At 37.0% G+C, this 24,122-nt stretch overlaps 1 protein-coding gene across 3 annotated transcripts in view; it reads left to right on the top strand.

The window, feature by feature from the left end:
- Positions 1-24,122, top strand: part of GMPS (guanine monophosphate synthase) — a 112,469-nt gene that overhangs the window by 31,879 nt on the left and 56,468 nt on the right. For all 3 annotated transcript variants that reach the window (XM_082840348.1, XM_082840347.1, XM_082840349.1), the window contains 2 exons: positions 20,247-20,428; positions 23,857-23,971. In XM_082840348.1, coding sequence (XP_082696474.1) covers positions 20,247-20,428; positions 23,857-23,971 — 297 coding nt within the window. The remainder of the gene's footprint in view (positions 1-20,246; positions 20,429-23,856; positions 23,972-24,122) is intronic.

The following is a 24,122-nucleotide window of genomic DNA, read 5'->3' as shown; positions in this document are numbered from 1 at the left end:
TTGCTTGTTTTTGTAGAGGTAAAAATGTACATGTAGTGAAGTGCACAGATCTTTAAGTGTACAATTCGAGTTTTGACAAAACGTAACCCCTACCCCAGTCAAGATACAGAACATTTCTATCCCTCCCAAAGTTCCCTCATGCCACTTGGCAATCAGTTCCTCCACTCCTTCAGCAGCAACCACTGTTTTGATTTCTGTATCTATACATTAGTCTTGTTTGTTTTTGAATTTTATATCAGTGGAATCATACAATGATTTTGGCTTCTTTTACTCACTATAACGTTTTTGAGATTTATCAATGTTGTGTGTATCAGTAGTTTGTTCATTTTTATTATTATGTAATATTCCACTGTATGGATATACCAGAATTTGTTTAGCCATTCACATATTAATGGCCATTTGGATTGTTTCCAGTTTTTGTGGACTTGGGTGTTCATTTCTCTTGTATAAACACCTAGGAGTGAAATTGCTGGAACAGAAGATAGCCCCTGATAGATTTTGGTATTCCCCACTTCCTACAGCTTGGAATATACAGGCTGTAATAATAGGTACTTGATGCCTGGAAGAGATAAATCTTGGTATAGTAAAAGAAACTTTTAAAAAGTTGCGTTATAATATTTTATCCTTAAGGATATTTTTAAAGTATTTTGCTCAGCTGTATTTTAATCAAAATAGTATGTGGTTTGTGGACAAACAGGCTACTTTTAGACAGGTATATAAAAACCAGTAGAAATGAACCACTACTTTATTTGGTAGTAGCAATTTGAATTTTAAATTAAAAAATAATTTGGCAATAAAGTTGATAAAAATAAAGAGAATTTGAAGCATTCTGGATTTAACAAGGTTGAATGTTTTAAAAATGCAACCTTGGATTTGGTGTAGTATTTTCATAGAAAAGCTATTTTCAGGTACTAGATAAGAAAATTTCTATAGGTTTGTCTGTGAGGCATATTATCCTGTCTAGTCTGGTACCTCTTGAGTTCACCAGCCCTAGCTCTCCAGAGGTTATTTAATAGTGCCTCTAAGTGGTTTCTCTTCCCTGATGTCTTTCCTTCATTAGTTACCCCCTTTAAAAAAAGAGGTAAGTATGCATTATATTTTAATCTCTAAAGCCAAAGATTCAGTATAATGTATATTTTGAAGTCAAGGTCATAGAGAACTAAACTTAATGGTAGCCATTTTGTACAATTTCCCCTACATTCTTTTTTTTTTTTTTTTTTTTTTGTGGTTACTGGGCCCCTCACTGTTGTGGCCTCTCCCGTTGCGGAGCACAGGTTCCAGACGCGCAGGCCCAGCAGCCATGGCTCATGGGCCCAGCCGCTCCACAGCATGTGGGATCCTCCCGGACCGGGGCGCAAACCCGCGTCCTCTGCATCGGCAGGCGGACTCCCAACCACTGCGCCACCAGGGAAGCCCTCCCCTACATTCTTATATATTTCTGCTATATATGGCCAGGGAAAGCAGAATCATAATTTATTATTGATTCATAACCTGCTGTGGATGCTTTGGTGTTAGACAGCTTTTTAAAAATTTCACTTTAGGTAGTATTAGAAACATTTTCAGAAAGACAAGTGATGCTTACTTCTTGCGCAGGAGTTTGTGGGTGAGCTCGGCTGAGCTTCACTACTCTCATCCTTTGCTTGGATCAATAAGTAGGCTCTTGGTGTTTTCATGATGATGGCAGAAGCACAGGAGACAAGGAACATAGCTTGGTGCTTTGTGACCACCTAGAGGGGTGGGATAGGGAGGGTGGGAGGGAGGGAAACGCAAGAGGGAAGAGATATGGAACATATGTATATGTATAACTGATTCACTTTGTTATAAAGCAGAAACTAACACACCATTGTAAAGCAATTATACTCCAATAAAGATGTAAAAAAAAAATGGCTTAAGGCTTGGCACACTATCACTTCTGCCCTCATTACATTGGCAAAAGCAGGTCTCGTGGTTGAGCTCAGGGTCAAGAGTGATACATTCTGCCTATAATAGGACAAACTGCAAAGTGGCATGACAAAAGGCATGGATGTAAGGAATAGTGAAGAATTAGGGCCAGTGTAGTCTGTTACATATGGAAAATTTAAAAACATGCACAAGTAGAGCAAAGAGTATAATGTCTCTGTCACTTACCTCAGTAGTTATAAACATGTGGTCAGTTTTCCTTCACATACGTTTACTTAGTGCCTCATAGTAAGTTACATATGTCTGTAAATCGTATCAGTGTTTTCTTAGGTCAGTGTCTCAAGGCAATAGAAATAAAAACAAAAATAAACTAATGGGACCTAGTCAAACTTACAAGCTTTTGCACAGCTAAGGAAACCATACACAAGATGAAAAGACAACCTACAGGATGGGAGAAAATATTTGCAAATGATGCAACTGACAAGGGCTTAATTTCCAAAATATACAAACAGCTCATACAACTCAACAACAACAAAAAACAACCCAATTGAAAAATGGGCAGAAGACCTAAATAGACATTTCTCCAAAGAAGAAATACAGATGGTCAACAGGCACATGAAAAGATGCTTAACATTGCTAATTATTGGAGAAATGCAAATCAAAACTATAGTGAGGTACTACCTCACACCAATCAGAATGGCCATCATTAAAAAGGTTACAAATAACAAATGCTGGAGAGGGTGTGGAGAAATGGGAACCCTCCTGCACTGTTGGTGGGAATGTAAGTTGGTGCAGCTACTATGGAGGTTCCTCGTAAAACTAAAATAGAATTACCATATGATCCAGCAATCCCACTCCTGGGCATATTTCAGACAAAACTCTAATTTGAAAAGATACATGTACCCCTATGTTCATAACAGCTCTATTTACAGTAACCAAGACATGGAAGCACCCTAAATGTCCATCAACAGATGAATGGATAAAGAAGATGTGGTATATATACACAATGGAATATTACTCAACCATACAAAGAACAAAATAATGCCCTTTGCAGCAACGTGGATGCAACTAGAGGTTGTCATACTAAGTGAAGTAAGTCAGAAAGAGAAAGAATACCACATGGTAACATTTATATGTGGAATCTAAAATATGACACAAAAGAACCTATCTACGAAAAAGAAACAGACTCACAGACATAGAGAACGGACTTGTGGTTGCCAAGGGGGAAGGGGGTTGAGGGAGGGATGAGTGGGAGGTTGGGGTTAGCAGATGTAAGCTATTACATGTAGAATGGATAAACAACAAGGTCCTACTGTATGGCACAGGGAACTATATTCAGTATCCTATGATAAACCATAATGGAAAAGAATATAAAAAAAGAATGTATATATATGTATAACTGAATCACTTTGCTGTACAGCAGAAATTAACAACATTGTAAATCAACTATACTTCAGTTACAAAAAAAGAGTTACATATGTCTTGTCTCTAGTTTAGTAGGTTAAGATTGATCATTTGATTCAGGGTGTTGCCATCTTATTCATCTGTTATCAAATTTCTCATCAGTACCTAGTTCAGTGCTTCTCACAGATCTGCAATAAAGATCGAGTTTTTAAAAAAAATTTCCAGTCCTACCATGACTGCTATTTTTATAAAATACAATAAACTTTTAGACAAATGAAACTTAAAACTCTAAGGCATAGAAAATAAAAGCCACAAATTTTTATTATAGATTCAAGGAAATAAAATTATTGTCAACTTGTTATATAAGTTTATGAATGCTTATATAAAATTTATGTACCTTTTGTTATTATGAACTGGCAACAGTTTGCATACCAGCACTGATCCTTTTGTGGACCACAGTAGCCTTAGATACATTATTTTATGAGAGATTGCAAAATGATGATATTCTAATTCTATTCTTTCTGGAACTGTTTATAAAGAACTTTCTTTCACTTACTGCGTGGTTACTTATGGCAGAGTCGATACTAGAAAGGCAGAATGCATGCTTGATTCCTTCCCTAACTTTGACCAATTTTGTGCATAATTTTTTCAAGTTTTATTAACTCATTATTATTTTCAACAAAGTGTAGTTCAGGCACATGTTACAGTAGAAAGGGCAAGATGTAGAAAGGAGGTTGGGTTTATGAAGTATAATAGTTGCATCTTGAAAAGTGGACCATGTGCTAAATACTTGTGAAATTGTGACATTCTATGTTTAAACTTTAAAGTTTTTCTTAGGAAAAAATGTATAGACCTAAGCTAAAATTACTTCTTAAAAGTATTTTAGGAAAAGTAATTAAAGGTAAAATTGAGTCTGTTCACAAACTCAGTATATTTAGGAAGAGAAAGCCCTTTGATTATCTTTCATCTCTGCATGAAAAGTATCATCTAAGGTAATCTTTAGTATACTGATAGTATGGGGAGATGAACTGAAGAGAGGCTGTTTAGGTATATAAATCTATAATATTCTTTATTTCTTTGTCTCTTTGCAAAGAAGCTTTGGTTCTTGTTCATGTGAACAGGCAACACACACTTGAATCACCATCCAAAGAAGTATTTTTTGTTAAAGTAGTAGATCTCAGTCACAGTTGGAATGCAGAGTCAGTCAGGAAAACTAAAGGTCAATATAAAGAAAAAATCTGTGAGGAGTATAACTAAACAGATAAACATGGACATGTTTCAAAACTTTTCCTTCTAATATTTTAATGGTATGACAACAGTTATTACTGAATGTTGTTTCTCTGTGTGTGTGTATGTACATTGCCAACTTTTAGAAGTAGGATGGTTTGAGCTAATTAAGAGTGGGTTAGATTTATCTAGAGATAACCTTGATCCTCCATTGGCTAATGCTCATCATCAAATGGGAAAAGTAGCTATAATAAAACTTTTAAGGATTGAAAAATCATGAGGTAAAGAATAGTGTACTTTGATTTTAGCCAATGGTGCCAAGTTTTCTTAATTATTTAATTTAAAGCTGGCTGCATAAGTATAGTTTGTCAGCCAAATAACATTGCTATAACTTTCTGGAAAGACTCTTTTAGAGTCATTGAAATCCAAGGGGAAAATATATAATTGATTTCAAAAGGTTTAAAAATTGGAATTAGAAATTGTAACACTGGAATAAATTTTTATTTCCCCTGAAGTTGGAAAATAAAGGTAATAAACAGTTGTGTGTTTATTTTCTTACCCAGTGATCATATGTATCAATAAAACCCATTAGAACTATATTTAGCATTAGAACTATATTTAATTTACCTGAGAAGTTGAAATTCCTCAACCATTTCCACGGTTAGAGTTTGTGTACATGGGGTCTGGCTGTCTTTAACTGGGTGCTAGTAGTAGTATCTGAATCCAAGCTAAACCGCTTTGTAATTCATTGATTTAAATAGTACAGACTGTTCATTATGGTCAGGAATAGTGCCCACTTGAACTTGAAAGGAGCTGTTGGCACCCTTACACATAAGGGGAGAAGAAGATTTGGAATGACTGAAGAATCAAGAGACATATTTGTTTATTCAAAAGAAGATGAAGTTGTAATCAGAACTACTACAAATTGGTTCAGTAAAGGAGAAAAAATAATTAAATTAAAAGCAATATGGAATTCATAGTAGCATGATCCCAGATAGCGTGTAGAAACAAAGCAGGAACATTGAATAACTACTAGCTTGAAATCTCATTAGGGAAAAGTGTTTCCTCAACGTATGAAGTCATTAACAAACCAGGAGCAGTAAAAGGCTAAGACAATGCTATATGTCACTAGGGACTTGTATTTCCCAAACCTGTTGAACACTGAAAACTTAAAAAAATAGTAATTTATTGAAGATATTTACTGAAGAGGTCTATAGGTTGCATACTTAGATTAAACAAGATAGAGAAAAATGAATGCAGACGAATTTAGTGATCAGAATTTTTGCTTATAATGCTTAGTATCTACAAATGTATTGAAATTATAAGACAAATGGAACAAAACTTAGTGATCTTAATTTAGGCAACATGAAATAGTCGATGATAAGTAAGTGCTGCTTAAGCAGATGTATGGCATCATTTCCTAAAGGCATTTAATACATTTATTATGTAAAATGAACAATTATATAACTGTCACCTGTATTCAATAATTGCACCTAGAATTTTTTATATATATTTCAGAGACTTAGACTTTTTTAAAACTTATATACTACTTAGGTATAGATAAAACATATCTATATATCTATTTATATGAAATAAATTAGTTTTAGTATTTCTAAACTTTCTTCATGTTTAGCCTGACTCTTCTGAATTACTTTTTTTTTTTTTTTTGCGGTACGCGGGCCTCTCACTGCTGCGGCCTCTCCCGTTGCGGAGCATAGGCTCCGGACGCGCAGGCTCAGTGGCCATGGCTCACGGGCCCAGCCGCTCCGCGGCATGTGGGATCTTCCCGGACCGGGGCACGAACCCTTGTGCCCTGCATCGGCAGGCGGACTCTCAACCACTGTACCACCAAGGAAGCCCCTGAATTACTTTTTGACTTGAGTTGTCCAGGTCCTGTTTTTCCACAGATCTCTTATTCCATCAAGAATTTTGATGATTCATTATTCCTTGTGAGTACTCAGTTACTTCTGGGATTTTTTTCCAGGCCACTGAGAATTCATTCTGGAATTTTTGACGCTAGCACTCCTTTGTTCTTACCAGAAGATGTCAATGTAAGTTTTTCAGGTAATAACCAGAACTCAGTCCTTCTTCAAATGGTTTTTATTTTTTTAAATAAATTAATTTATTTATTTTTGGCTGCGTTGGGTCTTCGTTGCTGCGCGTGGCTTTCTCTAGTTGAGGTGAGTGGGGGCTACTCTTTGTTGAGGTGCATGGGCTTCTCATTGCGGTGGCTTCTCTTGTTGCAGAGCACCTAGGCCCACCTAGGCACACGGGATTCAGTAGTTGCAGCACACAGGCTCAGTAGTTGTGGCACAAGGGCTTAGTTGTTCCGCGGCATGTGGAACCTTCCTGGACCAGGGATCGAACCTGTGTCCCCTGCATTGGCAGGTGGATTCTTAACCACTGCACCACCAGGGAAGCCCTTCAAATGTTTTTTAAATGTTTTGCTGACTGAAGTGTTACGGGGTTGCACTTGTCCAGGCATACCACTACGAATAAGGAGCCACTACACTTTCCAGGGATCTTACTCATTCTTACTGTTCATAGAATGCATAGAGAAATGGCGTACTTGGTGAGATACATAAAGCTCCAGCATGGCTATTCTAGATGACTTTCAGCCATGCTTACCTGTATTTCTTTCCCTGAACTCTTGGGGCATCTTTCTGCTCTAAGGGAGATTTCCTGAGAGATTCCGTCCTGAGAGATTCTGGGAATCACTTTCCCTTAAAGGATTTTACGTCAAATTGTACATAACTATGACCGCGGCAGTGACAGCTTTGTCATTGGGCTAATGGAAAATTTAAGATATAGCATGATTTCAGAGATGTTTGATTTCTTTCAGTTGACATGTTTGAGATTGATTCAGAGAGGACAGCATACTACTCTGTGGGACTGTGGAGAGTTTAAAAGAGCAGTTTAGGCTAAAGAGTAGACAAAGCCTCATAGGACTTGGAAAGTATTTTGGACTTCATTGAACTTTATTCTAAGGGAAAGTCACTATAGGGTTTTAAACAGGGGTACGACTTGAATCAGATTTTTTTTTTCTTTCAAGCACACAGTCATGTTAACCAAGTGATCAAAGTCAGTATTACCAGTAGTGGAACAAAGTGACATTGTGTCCTTGCCATTGTATGACATCAGGAGAAGGCAGTGTAAAATCATCACCAATGTAAAATTGTTGCCAAAAAGAAATGTTTATCTAGAGTCTAATCATGAGAAAGGAAACCCATCCTGGTTGTGGGTCATTCTACAAAAAGCTACTCTGAACTTTTAAAAATGTCAGTGTCATGAAAGACCATAAAAATGTGAGGAGGTGAATAGTTCTAGATTAATGTGTGTGCAAAATGTGTGGTCTTCGATAGGGTTCTGGAATTAAAGGAAAAAAAAATGCCATAAAGGTATTTGTGACATTTGGGAAAATTTGTGTATAGATACTAACAGTGTTAAATTTCTTGGGTGTGAAAAAGGTATTGTAGTTATGCAGGGGAATGTTCCAGTTTGTAGGAGGTCCATGATGAAAAGATGTTTGGGGAGTGAAAAATCTGCAATTTACTTTCCAGTTGTTCAGGGGAAAAAGTATATATATAGGTAGAAATAAACCAAATGTGGCAAAATGTTACTAATTGTTAAATTTAGTTGGAGAATGCTGTTCATTGTACCATACTTTCAACTTTTTGTAGGTTCAAAATTTTTCAAAATAAAAGAGGGTATTAACAAGCATATGGTAAGGTCAGGAGCTATAGTCTCTTTGTTTTAATCCTTTAGTTGTAGGCTCAAACTTCATTCAGCATTGTATGTGAGGTGATGGGCTCTTATGAAAAATCTTTGGTGAGGTTGATTCATCTAAAGTACCTGAGATGTTGGATAATGTTGTGAAGAAACTGTACTATTTTTTTAGTTATAGATGTGGTGAGATTAGATAGATAAAAGTCAAATTTCCAGTTGTCTTTTGGTAATGAAAGGATTATTCTGAGTACTTGAGAATCTCAGATCACTAAAATGGGTGTGGGTGGGTATTTTTTAAATCTTTCTTAACCCTAAAACTTTTAATTTTATTTCAACAATTGAAGGCTCCTAATTTGAAAGGGCTTTTTTTTTTTTTTTTTTTTTGCGGTACGCGGGCCTCTCACTGCCATGGCCTCTCCTGGTTGCCGAGCGCAGGCTCAGCGGCCATGGCTCATGGGCCCAGCTGCTCCGCGGCATGTGGGACCCTCCCAGACCAGGGCACGAACCCATGTCCCCTGCACCGGCAGGCGTACTCTCAACCACTGCGCCACCAGGGAAGCCCCAAAAGGGATTTTAAAGGCAATTACACGAATAAGTTTGGTATTGATGAAATTCAATTTCAAAAATCGTTTATATAGTATAATAGTTCTTTTCTTGGAGACATCAACAGAACATTATTTCACTCATGATGGAAACTTTTGAAAGTAATAAAGCTTACCCCTTTTAAGTACCAAAATATTAAAAAGTAAAATAACTTTGAAGGTAGTCTTCCAGAAATATAATGCATATTTAACCACTTTCCTTCTGCAGTGCTAATTATTTTGGGGTTTGAAAAGACTTACATTTTAGTCCTATCCCCAGGCAACTGGCATTTTCTTCATCTGTAAAACAAATACATTATGAATAAGAAAATATGTAAGACACCTGAAATAAAAGGTACAGACTCTTAGTTCCCTTCTTTTGCTTTATTTAAAAAATATTTATTGTAAAATAAGACACATGTAAAGAAAACTACACGCAACAAATGTGTAGTTGAGTGAGTTATAAGTTTTTAACCAATATATTCAAAGGGTTTTTTTCTTTAAAGCCAAATAATATTGTTGAGAGTATGTCTTGGGATTGGTCTTTCTGGGTTTATAGTCTAATTTTGATTCATATTCTTTCATGCCTTGCAGAATTTTAATACCTTTTCGCTTATTTAGAAATAGCACATTCCAGTTTTCATCTGTTGTTTGAGTTTGTCTTTCTGTCTTGCTTGCTTTAGAGATATTATTCTATTCCTTATTTCCTTTTTTACTTTTAGTAACTTTGTATGGAATTTAACTTCTATGCTTATTGATTCTCTTCCATGCAAACTTAATTTCTTGCATTTTACTTTTTTAAAATTTTTATTTTATATTGGAGTATAGTTGATTAACAATGTTCTGTTAGTATCAGGTGTATTTCTTGCATTTTTTTTCTTTTCTTTTCTTTTCTTTTGGCTCCCCACACGGATCTTAGTTATGGGACCAGGGATGGAACCCGTGCCCCCTGCAGTGGAAACACGGAGTCCTAACCACTGGACCTCCAGGGAATTCCTAATATTTCTTGCATTTTTAGAATACCTTCTAAATTTTCAGATACTTTCTACAAATTGATAGAGCTCCCTCTTCTGTTAAAATCATGGCAGTTTGTTTTCTGAGCATTCCTGGCACTGATTCCTCCCCACACTTTAGTCTGGCCCTTCTGTTTTCCTTATCTTATTTTTTTTTGAATTTTATTTTATTTATTTTTTTAAACAGCAGGTTCTTATTAGTCATCAGTTTTATACACATCAGTGTATACATGTCAATCCCAATCGCCTAATTCATCACACCCCCACCCATAACCCCCCCACGACTTTTCCCCCTTGGTGTCCATACATTTGTTCTCTACATGTGTGTCTCAGTTTCTGCCCTGCAAACCAGTTCATCTGTACCATTTTTCTACGTTCTACATATATGTGTTAATATACAATGTTTGTTTTTCTCTTTCTGACTTACTTCACTCTGTATGACAGTCTCTAGATCCATCCACATCTCAACAAATGACCCAATTTCAATCCTTTTTATGTCTGAGTAATATTCCATCATATATATGTACCATATCTTCTTTATCCATTCGTCTGTCGATGGGCATTTAGGTTGCTTCCTTGACCTGGCTATTGTAAATAGTGCTGCAATGAACATTGGGGTGCATGTGTCTTTTTGAATTATGGTTTTCTCTGTGTATATGCCCAGTAATGGGATTGCTGGATCAATGGTAATTCTATTTTTAGTTTTTTAAGGACCCTCCATACTGTTCTCCATAGTGGCTGTATCAGTTTACATTCCCACCAACAGTGCAAGAGGGATCCCTTTTCTCTACACCCTCTCCAGCATTTGTTGTTTGTAGATTTTCAGATGAAGCCCATTCTAACTGGTGTGAGGTGATACCGCATTGTTGTTTTGATTTGCATTTCTCTAATAATTAGTGATGTTGAGCAGCTTTTCATGTGCTTCTTGGCCATCTGCATGTCTTCTTTGGAGAAATGTCTGTTTAGGTCTTCTGCCCATTTTTGGATTGGGTTGTTTTTTTTTTAATATTGAGCTGCATGAGCTGTTCATGTATTTTGGAGATAAATCCTTTGTCCGTTGATTCATTTGCAAATATTTTCTCCCATTCTGAGGGTTGCCTTTTGGTATTGTTTATGGTTTCCTTTGCTGTGCTAAAACTTTTAAGTTTCATTAGGTCCCATTTGTTTATTTTTGTTTTTATTTCCATTACTCTAGGAGGTGGATCAAAAAAGGTCTTGCTGTGATTTATGTCACAGAGTGTTCTTTCTATGTTTTCCTCTAAGAGTTTTATAGTGTCTGGTCTTACATTTAGGTCTCTAATCCATTTTGAGTTTATTTTTGTGTATGGTGTTAGGGAGTGTTCTAATTTCATTCTTTTACATGTAGCTGTCCTGTTTTCCCAGCACCACTTATTGAAGAGACTGTCTTTTCTACATTGTATATTCTTGCCTCCTTTGTCATAGATTAGTTGACCGTAGGTGTGTGGGTTTACCTCTGGGCTTTGTATCTTGTTGCATTGATCTATGTTTCTGTTTTTGTGCCAGTACCATATTGTCTTGATTACTGTAGCTTTATAGTATAGTCTGAAGTCAGAGAGTCTGATTCCTCCAGCTCTGTTTTTTTCCCTCAAGACTGCTTTGGCTATTCGGGGTCTTTTGTGTCTCCATACAAATTTTAAGATTTTTTTGTTCTAGTTCTGTAAAAAATGCCGTTGGTAATTTGATAGGGATTGAATTGAATCTGTAGATTGCTTTGGGTAGTAGAGTCATTTTCACAATATTGATTCTTCCAATCCAAGAACATGGTATATCTCTTCATCTGTTGATATCATCTTTAATTTCTTTCATCAGTGTCTTACAGCTTTCTGCATACAGGTCTTTTGTCTCGCTAGGTGGTTTTATTCCTAGGTATTTTATTCTTTTTGTTACAGTGGTAAATGGGAGTGTTTCCTTCATTTCTCTTTCAGATTTTTAATCTTTAGTGTATAGGAATGCAAGAGATTTCTGTGCATTAATTTTGTACCCTGCAACTTTACCAAATTAATTGATTAGCTCTAGTCATTTTCTGGTGGCATCTTTAGGATTCTCTATGTATAGTATCATGTCATCTGCAAACAGTGACAGTTTTACTTCTTCTTTTCCAATTTGTATTCCTTTTATTTCTTTTTCTTCTATGATTGCCGTGTCTGGGACTTCCAAAACTATGTTGAATAATAGCAGTGAGAGTGGACATCCTTGTCTTGTTCCTGATCTTAGAGGAAATGCTTTCAGTTTTTCACCGATGAGAATGATGTTTGCTGTGGGTTTGTCATATTTGGCCTTTATTATGTTGAGGTAGGTTCCCTCTATGCCCACTTTCTGGAGAGTTTTTATCATAAATGGGTGTTGAATTCTGTCAGAAGCTTTTACTGCATCTATTGAGATGATCATGTGGTTTTTCTTCTTCAATTTGTTAATATGGGGTATCACATTGATCTGTGTATATTGAAGAATCCTTGCATCCCTGGGATAAATCCCAGTTGATCATGGTGTATGATTCTTTTAATGTGTTGTTGGATTCTGTCTGCTAGTATTTTGTTGAGGATTTTTGCATGTATATTCATCAGTGATACTGGTCTGTAATTTTCTTTTTTTGTAGTATCTTTGTCTCATTTTGGTATCGGGGTGATGGTGGCCTCATAGAATGAGTTTGGGAGTGTTCCTTCCTCTGCAGTTTTTTGGAAGAGTTTGAGGAGGATGTGTTTTAGCTCTTCTCTAAATGTTTGATAGAATTCACCTGTGATGCCATCTGGTCCTGGACTTTTGTTTGTTGGAAGATTTTTTTGTTCTTTTTTTTTGCAGTATGTGGGCCTCTCACTGTTGTGGCCTCTCTCGTTGCGGAGCACAGGCTCCGGACGCACAGGCTCAACGGCCATGGCTCACAGGCCCAGCTGCTCCGCAGCATGTGGAATCTTCCCGGACCGGGGCACGAACCCGTGTCCCCTGCATCAGCAGGCGGACTCTCAACCACTGTGCCATCAGGGAAGCCCCTGTTGGAAGATTTTTAATCACAATTTCAATTTCGTTACTTGTGATTGGTCTGTTCATATTTTCTATTTCTTGCTGGTTCAGTCTTGGAAGGTTATACTTTTCTAAGAATTTGTCCATTTCTTCCAGGTTGTCCATTTTATTGGAATAGAGTTGTTTGTAGTAGTCTCTTAGGATGCTTTGTATTTCTGCGGTGGCTGTTGTAACTTCTCCTTTTTCATTTCTAATTTTATTGATTTGAGTCCTCTCCCTCTTTTTCTTGATGAGTCTGTCTAATGGTTTATCAATTTTGTTTAACTTCTCAAAGAACCAGGTTTTAGATTTAGTGATCTTTGCTGTTGTTTTCTTTGTTTTTATATCATTTATTTCTCCCCTGAGCTTTATGATTTCTTTCCTTCTGCTAACTTGGGGTTTTGTTTGTTCTTCTTTCTCTAGTTCCTTTAGGTGTAAGGTTAGATTGTTTATTTGAGATTTTTCTTGTTTCTTGACGTAGGCTTGTATAGCTATAAACTTCCCTCTTAGGACTGCATTTGCTGTATCCCATAGGTTTTGTATTGTCATGTTTTCATTGTCACTTGTCTCTAGGTATTTTTTGATTTCCTCTTTAATTTCTTCAGTGATCTCTTGGTTATTTGGTAATGTAGTGTTTAGCCTCCATGTGTTTGTGTTGTTTATGTTTTTTCCCCTGTAATTCATTTCTAATCTCATAGCGTTGTGGTTAGAAAAGATGCTTGATATTTTTTCAATTTTCTTAAATTTGCTGAGGCTTGATTTGTGACCCAAGCTGTGATCTATCCTGGAGAATGTTCTGTGTGCACTTGAGAAGAAAGTGTAATCTGCTGTTTTTGGATGGAATGTCTTATAAATATTAATTAAATCTATCTGGTTTAGTGTGTCATTTAAAGCTTGGGTTTCCTTATTAATTTTCTGTTTGGATGATCTGTCCATTGGTGTAGGTGAGGTGTTAAGGTCCCCCACTATTATTGTATTACCGTCGATTTCCTCTTTTTCAGCTCTTAGCAGTTGCCTTATGTATTGTGCTCCTATTTTGGGTGCATATATATTTATAATTGTTATATCTTCTGTTATATTGATCCCTTGATCATTATGTAGTGTCTTTCCTTGTTTCTTGTAACATTCTTTATTTTAAAGTCTATTTTATCTGATATGAGTGTTGCTACTCCAGCTTTCTTTTGATTTCCATTTGCATGGAATATCTTTTTCCATTCCATCACTTTCAGTCTGTATGTGTCCCTAGGTCTGAAGAGGGTCTCTTGTAAACAGCATATATATGGATCTTGTTTTTGTATCCATTCAGCAAGCCTGTGTCTTTTGGTTGGAGCACTTAATCCATTCACATTTAAGGTCATTTTTGATACATATGTTCCTATGACCATTTTCTTAAATCGTTTTGGGTTTGTTGTTGTAGGTCCTTTTTTTCTCTTGTGTTTCCCACTTAGAGAAGTTCCTTTAGCATTTGTTGTAGAGCTGGTTTGGTGGTGCTGAATTCTCTTAGCTTTTGCTTTTCTGTAAAGCTTTTGATTTCTCCATCGAATCTGAATGAGATCCTTACTGGGTAGAGTAATCTTGGTTGTAGGTTCTTCCCTTTCATCACTTTAGTGTATCATGCCGCTCCCTTCTGGCTTGTAGAGTTTCTGCTGAGAAATTAGCTGTTAACATTATGGGAGTTCCCTTGTATGTTATTTTTCGTTTTTCAATAATTGAAAAGCAGCAATTATTGCTGCTTTCAATAATTTTTCTTTGTCTTTAATTTTTGCCAATTTGATTACTATGTGTCTCAGCGTGTTTCTCCTTGGGTTTATCCTGCCTGGGACTTGCTGTGCTTCCTGGACTTGGGTGGCTATTTCTTTTCTTATGTTAGGGGAGTTTTCAACTACAATCTCTTCAAATGTTTTCACGGGTCCTTTCTCTCTGTCTTCTCCTTCTGGGGCCCCTATTACGCGAATGTTGTTGCATTTAATGTTATCCCAGAGGTCTCTTAGGCTGTCTTCATTTCTTTTCATTCTTTTTTCTTTGTTCTGCAGCAGTGAATTCCACCATTCTGTCTTCCAGGTCACTTATCTGTTCTTCTGCCTCAGTTATTCTGCTATTGATTCCTTTTAGTGTAGTTTTCATTTCAGTTATTGTATTGTTCATCTCTGTCTGTTTGTTCTTTAATTCTTCTAGGTCTTTGTTAAACATTTCTTGCATCCTCTCGGTCTTTGCCTCCATTCTTTTTCCGAGGTCCTGTATCATCTTCACTATCATTATTTTGAATTCCTTTTCTGGAAGGTTGCCTATCTCCACTTCATTTAGTTGTTTTTCTGGGTTTTTATCTTGTTCCTTCACCTGGTACGTAATCCTCTGCCTTTTCATCTTGTCTATCTTTCTATGAATGTGGTTTTCCTTCCACAGGCTGCAGGATTGTTTTTTTTCTTGCTTCTCCTGTCTGCCCTCTGGTGGATGAGGCTATCTAAGAGGCTTGTTCAGGTTTCCTGTTGGGAGGGACTGGTGGTGGGTAGAGCTGACTGTTGCTCTGGTGGGCAGAGCTCAGTAAAACTATAATCCGTTTGACTGCTGATGGGTAGGGCTGGGTTCCCTCCCTGTTGGTTGTTTGGCCTGAGGCAACCCGACAGTGGAGCCTACCTGGGCTCTTTGGTGGGGCTAATGGCAGCCTCTGGGAGGGCTCATGCCAAGGAGTACTTTCCAGAACTTCTGCTGCCAGTATCCTTGTCCCCATGGTGAGCCACAGCCACCCCTCACCTCTGCAGGAGACCATCCAACACTAGCAGTTAGGTCTGGTTCAGTCTCCTATGGGGTCACTGCTCCTTCCCCCGTGTCCCGATGCGCACACTACTTTGTGTGTGCCCTCCAGGAGTGGAATCTGTTTCCCCGAGTCCTGTCAAAGTCCTGCAGTCAAATCCCACTAGGCTTCAACGTCTGATTCTCTAGGAATTCCTCCTCCCGTTGCTGAACCACCAGGTTGAGAAGACTGACGTGGGGCTCAGAACCTTCATTCCAGTGTGTGGACTTCTGTGCTATAAGTGTTCTCCAGTCTGTGAGTCACCCACCCAGCAGTTATGGGATTTGATTTGCTGTGATTGTGCCCCTCTACTGTCTCATTGTGGCTTCCCCTTTGTCTTTGGATGTGGGATATCTTTTTTGGTGAGTTCCAGTGTCTTCCTGTCAATGATTGTCCAGCAGCCTATTGTGATTCTGGTGTTCTCACAAGAGGGAGTGAGAGCATGTCCTTCTACTCCGCCATCTTGGTTCAGGCTTATCCTATTAATTCTGATTCTCATCCCAGCAGTTGCTCCTTATTGTGAGCCCTGACCCAGAAGGGAGTCCTGGCCTGTCAGTTTCAAAGGTTTAGGGGAATTAAACCTTTAGGTTCTCTTGCTGCCTCTGCTCCATTGGAGTGGCCACACCTCCTCCCAGTGCAGCTGCTGTTCTTAAATTGGCCCCTGTGCCTTTTAGCTACTACCTGTTGGCCATTGTGGAATTCTCTGGTTTTCTTTAATGATTCCTGGTTGCTTCCCACACAGATGCTGTAACACAGGGATTGTGGCTCTGGTAGTTCATTCCCACCAGCTTGTATTTTGGGGTTCTTGGAGGAATAACTTATCATTTAGTTATATGATATATGTCTTGGGTTCTGGTTTTGATATCTGGTGGTCAGTGATATGAGGAGATTCAGGAGGATCCAAAAATGATGCCATTTCCATATTTATAGTATCTGCAAGATTCTTTTGCTTTATTCTTAAATAGGGTGCTGAATATGGTTTAGTTTTTACTTAACATTCTTGCTATCATAAAAGATATGAACATTACTTACTTTATTATGATGACTTCAGGTCACCTGAGAGGGATAGCCTTCGTCTTTAGTTTTAAATCAATTTTATAAATAGATATAATAGGTTTTTCTGTCTTGTGATGTTGAATTTCATTTGTCTCAACTAATGGTGTGACTAATGAGCTATTTTTCTCTTTAGGGTGCTCTTTCTAATCCCTTGAGGGTTTGGAAGCCTAATGATCAGACTTTACAACTCTGTGTGAAGTAAGAGTAAATAGATTTAAGGTTTTCAGGGAATGGAACTTTTGCTTTTATTACTGGTGACCTTTTTGCTTTTCCCTGAGTTGTTGAAGCTTTTTGCTGGATAGGCAAGTTGATAGCTGAGGTAGAAAGAAGTGAGGCAAGGATTCAGTGTTTCCTCAGTGATCTCTGATGTCATTTGATTGAACAGCTTTAAAACGTGCTAAGAAAACTATAAAATTTTCTTTTAAAACTAATTTATTTAAGAAAAAAATGGTTGATTTAAAGAAATAGACAGTCCTCACTGTGTGATAGTAAAATGATCGTAAAAATGGACTTGCAAGCTGAAACCATGCAAAGCAATCATATAATCAATGGGAAAATTATGATGGTGGTGTGACGTTTTAAAATTTTTTGTTGAAATATTCTTACTGTTAATTATAAAGAATAGGGAAGTAGTGAAACTACTATTTAGTATCACTTAAAACTTTAGAAACATTGAGAATTGTGCTTTATTTCTTTTTATTTTTTTAATTTAATTTAATTTTTTGTTTTTGCGGTACACGGGCCTCTCACTGTTGTGGCCTCTCCCGATGTGGAGCACAGGCTCCGGACTCGCAGGGTCAGCGGCCATGGCTCACAGGCCTAGCCGCTCCGCGGCATGTGGGATCTTCCCGGACTGGGGCACGAACCTGCGTCCCCTGCATCGGCAGGCGGACTCCCAACCACTGCGCCACCAGGGAAGCCCTATTTCTTTTTAAGCTACTCTTGATAAGTTTTTTACACGGTGCTTCCCTTCACATCTTTTCTATGCTTTGATGGCTTTCAACATTTTATCCTTTGCACTTTGAATGTCATGAAATATCTCCAAGAGTTTCTTTAATTTGAAGTATTTTCTCAGAGTGACTTCCTCTGGGACATTGTTATCCGTTTTATCACAACCACTCATTGATGTTGATAAGTTGCCTTCACTACGTTCCTCTGACTGCACATCTAGAGGGGCTTATACTGCAGCAGTGTCAACCTTGCCACAGCCAGCTATTTCTTCTATAATTCCATTTACATTGGATTCGAAATTCACTTCCAGCATATCACTTTTAATTTCTTTGGTGCACTTTCATCTTTGTTGATTATCCATATGTGTAAGATGGCATGTGGATTTATCACTGGGCAACAAGAAGGCAGCACAATTGCACTCTCGGCTGTTCGTTGTGCAGTGACTAATCACCAGTAGACTTTGAGAGAAGGGACATGATTGGCTATTGATCATGATGTTCATCTTATTTATGTGATGATTTGTGAATTGACGAGCAACTTTATGTAATTATTATATGTTAATGTATGTTAACTGAAATTGGAGCCATGATATTGGGGACTGTTTGTAGTTAACTAAACCCTGGTATAAAGCATGGCATGAAATTCTTGCGTATCAGAATCATGCAAAGTGAGAACTCTGCCTGTAATATGAGAAAACAGGTTGTACTTGGATTTGGTGAAAATTTTGAAGGTGATAATGGACCTAAATCTGAGACATTTACACAATAACATAGTGGTCTTTAAAAAGTACTTTATTCTTTACAAAAAATAAATTAAAAAACTTTTAGATAAATTCCTTAAAGGGGAATGTGTATGTATATACGTATACTAAGACTAAGGGTAAAGGTCTGAAAGGAGAAAGTTTTAGCATTTCTTGCATTAATATATTCTATAAACTTCTGTTTTCTGTGATCTGATTATTCTACATTGCTTGATATTCTTATGATTAAAACCTTCATTTTGTGATCTGAGGAATTCTTTCTGGCCTATGGTTGAGTTCCTCTCACAAATCCTCCTCTGTAGATGCCTGTGATTGTTGCTTTTTCATTACTGCAGTGAAGAAGTGTTAGTGGTGTTGTGAGTCTGCATTTCTTTTTATTTACTTTTTAAAAAAATATTTATGTATTTATTTATTTGGCTACGCCAGGTTTTAGTTGTGGCACGTGGGATTTTTGTTGTGGTGTGAAGAATCTTTAGTTGCAGCACGTGGGATATTTTGGTTGCGGCATGCAGGCTTTTAGTTGTGGTAGGCGGTATCTAGTTCCCTGACCAGGGATGGAACCTGGGCCCCCTGTATTGGGAGCGTGGAGTCTTAACCTCTGGACCACCCGGGAAGTCACAGTCTGCATGTATTTATTCATTTAAATGGAGAGGGAAGAGGGATGAAAGTGTTACACAGATGCCTAAGGGGCTGGCTTAAGATTTTTTTTAGTGTGCAAATTTTACAACTGGAGGGGGAAAAACTACAAAAATATGTGTATTGTAAATATTTGAACATACTGAAGAGCATAAAGAAAAATTTTAAATCACCTACTATAATTCCATTAGTACTCAGATACTGCCTCTGTTAATATTTTGGTGTATATCTGTCTATACATTCTTTTTCATACATGTACATACATTGCACTTTTACACAAAATGTTTTAAAATGGGATCATATTGTATGTGCTTCCTCCAAGTGGATTTACAGGGTACATACACATTTTAAAGCTTTTTCTTGTGTAAAATAAACAAAAACAGAATCGAGACTAAAGTGAACACAATATATGTATCACCCAACTTCAGTGGTTTCAGTGGTTGACCTATAGTCAATCTTGTTTCATCCATACCCACCTGCCCTTGCATTATTTTGAAGCCAGTTCCAGGTAAATATTTTAGCACACTCCGGATAAATATTTCAGCACATATGGTTAAAATTTTATGTTTTGCCAAATTGCTCTCCAGAAGAGTGTTTTCAATGTAGACTTGTCAGAGATAAGATTAAAAAACATTTAAAAACTTTTAGTGTTATGGGTCAGATGCATATATATTTTTTCCTCAGGTAATACAAAAAATCCTAATAAAGTGAATTTGGGTATGCTTATATACTCTGGGAGGAAACTTTCAGTTCCTCATCAGTATGTCCCTCATAGGAATGCTGTGACAGTTAGATTGGGTGATCATATAATTTATTACCCAAACTGGGATGCTTTTGAGGTTCGAAGGAGGCACTATTAATAATAATGCCAGTATAACAGGCATGGCATAAACCAGTACTTTATTTTGGCACAGCTGGACTGTATGCTTACCCTAGTATTGGATAATGTGTATAAGATGCATTAAACATAAAGTGACTATATCATGTCGTCAGTAGATGGTAACTTATATTTATGCTTGTATATGGATATGTATAAAAATCTTAAGAAGTGTTTGAATTGGCAACTCAAAATCCTAAGTTAACAGTTTCTGTGTGTTTTTGGAGCTGACAGTGACCACAGTTTTTAAAAGTAGCTCTAATTTTCATAATTCTCATAATTAAGACATTTGTGTTAATATTTGCAGCTGGAGAATGCCGGAGGAGACCTTAAGGATGGCCACCACCACTATGAAGGAGCTGTTGTCATTCTGGATGCGGGTGCTCAGTATGGGAAAGTCATAGACCGGAGAGTGAGGGAACTGTTTGTGCGGTCTGAAATCTTCCCCTTGGAAACACCAGCATTTGCCGTAAAAGAGCAAGGATTCCGGTAGACTTTTAACTTACGTTTTTCTGAGGAGGCTGAGCTTAGATTGTAGGATATTTTTTTATTAATTTTTTTGGGCACTGAATTACTTAATGAAACTAAGACATGGAATGGTTTTACAAGAAATTTCCCATGGCTCTGGGAATTAAAAGGAATTTAAATTAAAGGAAAAGATTACATTAATTTTATTTGCATAATTTTAAGAATTTATCGTTTGAACATCTTATGTTTCATAGGGTTTCTGGATCAGACTTAGATCTGGCTATTATGGTCATTCATTCATTCATTCATCCCAGAGCATTTGTTCAAAGGAATATATATGTATAATGGCTACAATACCTAAATTAGAGAGTTCTGTGTACAATGAGTCTCTTTTGCTTCCTATTCCAGGAAACTAGTTTCTAAATTATGAAGACTTCTAATTTAAGGGCTAATTCCATAGTTTGTACACTTAAAACTAGTCAAAATGACTTGTAACTTCTTCCTTTAACAACTATTTCTGGTTAATGCTGTGTCTTTTCTCTTGGAATTAATGTTTCCTTTTTAATTGAATGTTATTCAGAAGCAAGCAACTGCAGTTTATATCCTTAATTAGCTCTTAAGCCTTAATGCTGTATTTCTTCCAAAATATAATGTGTTTAATTTTTCTTAAAAACATAATGTTTTTCCATTAGACAAATGGTTAACTTTTAAAAACTTCACAAATGAGTATACATTATCCTTTGTTTCTTCTTTTTGAAATAGAGTGAATTGCAAATCAGAAAAAGCAGGTCTACATTTAACTCTGTTCTAGTTTTAGGATGTAGATTAAAAACAGGTATCTCTTTTAAACTGTAGAATTTTAGAGTAAGAAGTTTATCTAATTCAACTGTCTTGATTTGCCAGTGAGAACCAGTTTTAAGGGAATCAAAAACTGCAAGAAATCTGAATGGCTCTCTGTCAGATCCAAGTTCCATCATTCTCCCAACCCAAAACAAACACAAAAATCCCCAGCAAACTAATCGACCAAATGTTTTGGAATAGGGTAACCAATATTGGCAATAGAAGTCTGATTGTTTTTCTTGTCACCTGTTTACCTGATCATCAACCGTTTCTAGGTCCTGCTTATGCCTATAGCTTCTTTTCTCTGTAGAAGAATAGGAACTATAGCACTGTGGCTTTCATTACTATAATCCTTTCTGCTGAGATAGTTATTTGACCACCCTTTTTCTAGAATAAATTTTAGGTTTATGACTTATAAGACATCTTAACCTACCTGTTTTTAGAACCTTGATTTGCTTGATACATAAAATTGGTATCTGGAATGCCTTAGGACTTCGTGGGCCTTGTAATTGCAAGTTGTTTCAAAATCATAGCAGGGTAGAAATAGAAAACTCAGAATGAGTGATTAGCTCTTCTCAAGACTTACTGAGATAAGAATTTTCATAATTGGCTTAAGTGCAGCTTGAGTTTTATCCTTGACTAAGTCCGTTGCCTTTTCTTTTTAATAGTATTAAGAATCTTTATAGCCTTGAGTTGTTTAGCAGATTAATGAGGGATGCTGGGCAGTTGCATGGTGGTTATCCTTTATAAAACTAAATACAAACTAAATACTGAAATTCTAGAGATTTTGATTATTAAGTATGTTTTAGAGAGTTTTAGCTTATGCATTTTTAAGAGGCTAGGCTGCATATCTACCCTTAGGGCTAGCCCATTCCCCTTTAAAATTGTTATCTTAAAGATGTCACATTCATCATCTGATTAGGTTATCTTCAGTCTCTTTTGCAAGAGATAAGCTGGCAGACATAATGTATACCAAAATTCATGTTACCAATACAAGGTTTAAAGAGTACGGCTTTTGTGCTTACTTAAATTATTGTTAGAATATTAAAAAAAAATACATTATGGGCTTCCCTGGTGGCACAGTAGTTGAGAGTCTGCCTGCCATTGCAGGGGACACAGGTTCGTGCCCTGGTCCGGGAAGATCCCACATGCTGCAGAGTGGCTGGGCCCGTGAGCCATGGCCGCTGAGCCTGCGCAGCCAGAGCCTGTGCTCCGCAACGGGAGAGGCCAAAACTGAGAGGCCCGCGTACTGCAAAAAACAAAAAACATTAACTTGTTGAGTAATTTTTATGAATTTGACTTATATTATTTTTCTGGATGTATTAAAGTCTAGCATTTTAGTTTATATATGTTTTTGTATGGCAGGCAGACACTAATTATAAGGTGAATTGTAATCCAGTTTTGTTTGTAAGTAGATTTTGGTTATATCTTGGAATGCATTTTTCCTTTAGAAATATAGATAAATCAGGATTCCTGCAAACTCAAACTTAAAATGAGTTTGAGGGTACTTTAGATTGATTAAAGGGCATAAGTATGCCTGTATTGTGTAAACTGGAGAGCATGAGTAGTCTGAAGGTGCAAGTCTCTCTGTGATTCCAGTTATTTGTGGCCATGTAAGGGTGAAAGTCCAGTATTAGCAGATTTTTCCCCTTGTTTTCCCTAAAGAAAATCTAGAAATCTGAATTTTTATGTAAAAATCATAACATTAAAGTGTTCTATAAAGTTTTTGATTGAATGCTGAGGATCAAAGTTAGCTGTATTAGAAGCCAGGTGAGTAATATAGGCCTCAATTTTCAGCTTTCTTTATATGAATAGTTCTATTCCCTAGTTAACCCATGGAATGCTCTATAAATTGTAATGTAGTTAAGTGATAATACTGACCACTGTTCTGAGAGCAGGGCATATAAGGCAAGTCGTGTTAGCTCTTATTCCTAGGTCTCAGGTAAAATTGATGGGAATATTGGACAGGTTTTAAACAGGCAAAGTTAGGTAATTCTTCACATTTTCTGCCATTCTTTATTGTAGAGTATTTTGCCCTGCATGATCCAGGGCCTTCATAATACCTTCAGTTGTCCTGCTGTGACCTGCTTCACTCCTGACCTCTCAGGAGACCTGTATTTTCACCATCTCGCTTTAGAATTCTCATTTACTTCCTCCATTGATGAGGAAACAAAACAAATACAGGCTAACCTTCATGGATTGAAACATTGGTTTTATATATTTGGAATTTTGTACTTACTAACAAGTGTTTGTTGAATTGATAAACTTCCATGTATTGCAATAAAGTAGAGTAAAAATAAGTAAGCTGTGTAGAGGACTTCCCTGGTGATCCAGTGGTTAAGACTCTGTGCTTCCACTGCAGGGGGCATGTGTTCGATCCCTGGTCAGGGAATGAAGATCCCGCATGCTGCGGCCAAAAAAAATTAAGCTGTGTAAGAGGCTGTTAATAGGCTGATAGAATCTGGATCTTCGATAGCATGGTGAAAACATAACAAAATCTCTGAATCTGTATCAGGTCTCCCTCAGTGGTACAAGCAAGAGAGGGCATAGAACTTGTATAAGAATTAGCAGTTAAAGATTCTTCATTACTCTCTTCCTTAAATCCACAGTGCTATTATCATCTCTGGAGGACCTAATTCCGTGTATGCAGAAGATGCTCCCTGGTTTGATCCAGCAATATTCACTATTGGCAAGCCTGTTCTTGGAATTTGCTATGGCATGCAGGTATATGCATCTATGAATTTGCCTTAAGAGTTAATTTATTCTGCTTTTGACTCCTACTGTATTAGTATTTTCTATCTTTAGAGTAAGTAAGATATTTAGTTATATGAGATAATTTGTTCATATTACAACTGTTTATGAATTGCTACACTAG

This window comes from Leucopleurus acutus, assembly GCF_964270905.1.
Source record: "Leucopleurus acutus genome assembly, chromosome: 5".
NCBI lineage: Eukaryota > Metazoa > Chordata > Mammalia > Artiodactyla > Delphinidae > Leucopleurus > Leucopleurus acutus.
The sequence above is the reverse complement of the archived record's forward strand: the minus strand, read 5'-3'. Positions and strand labels throughout refer to the sequence as shown.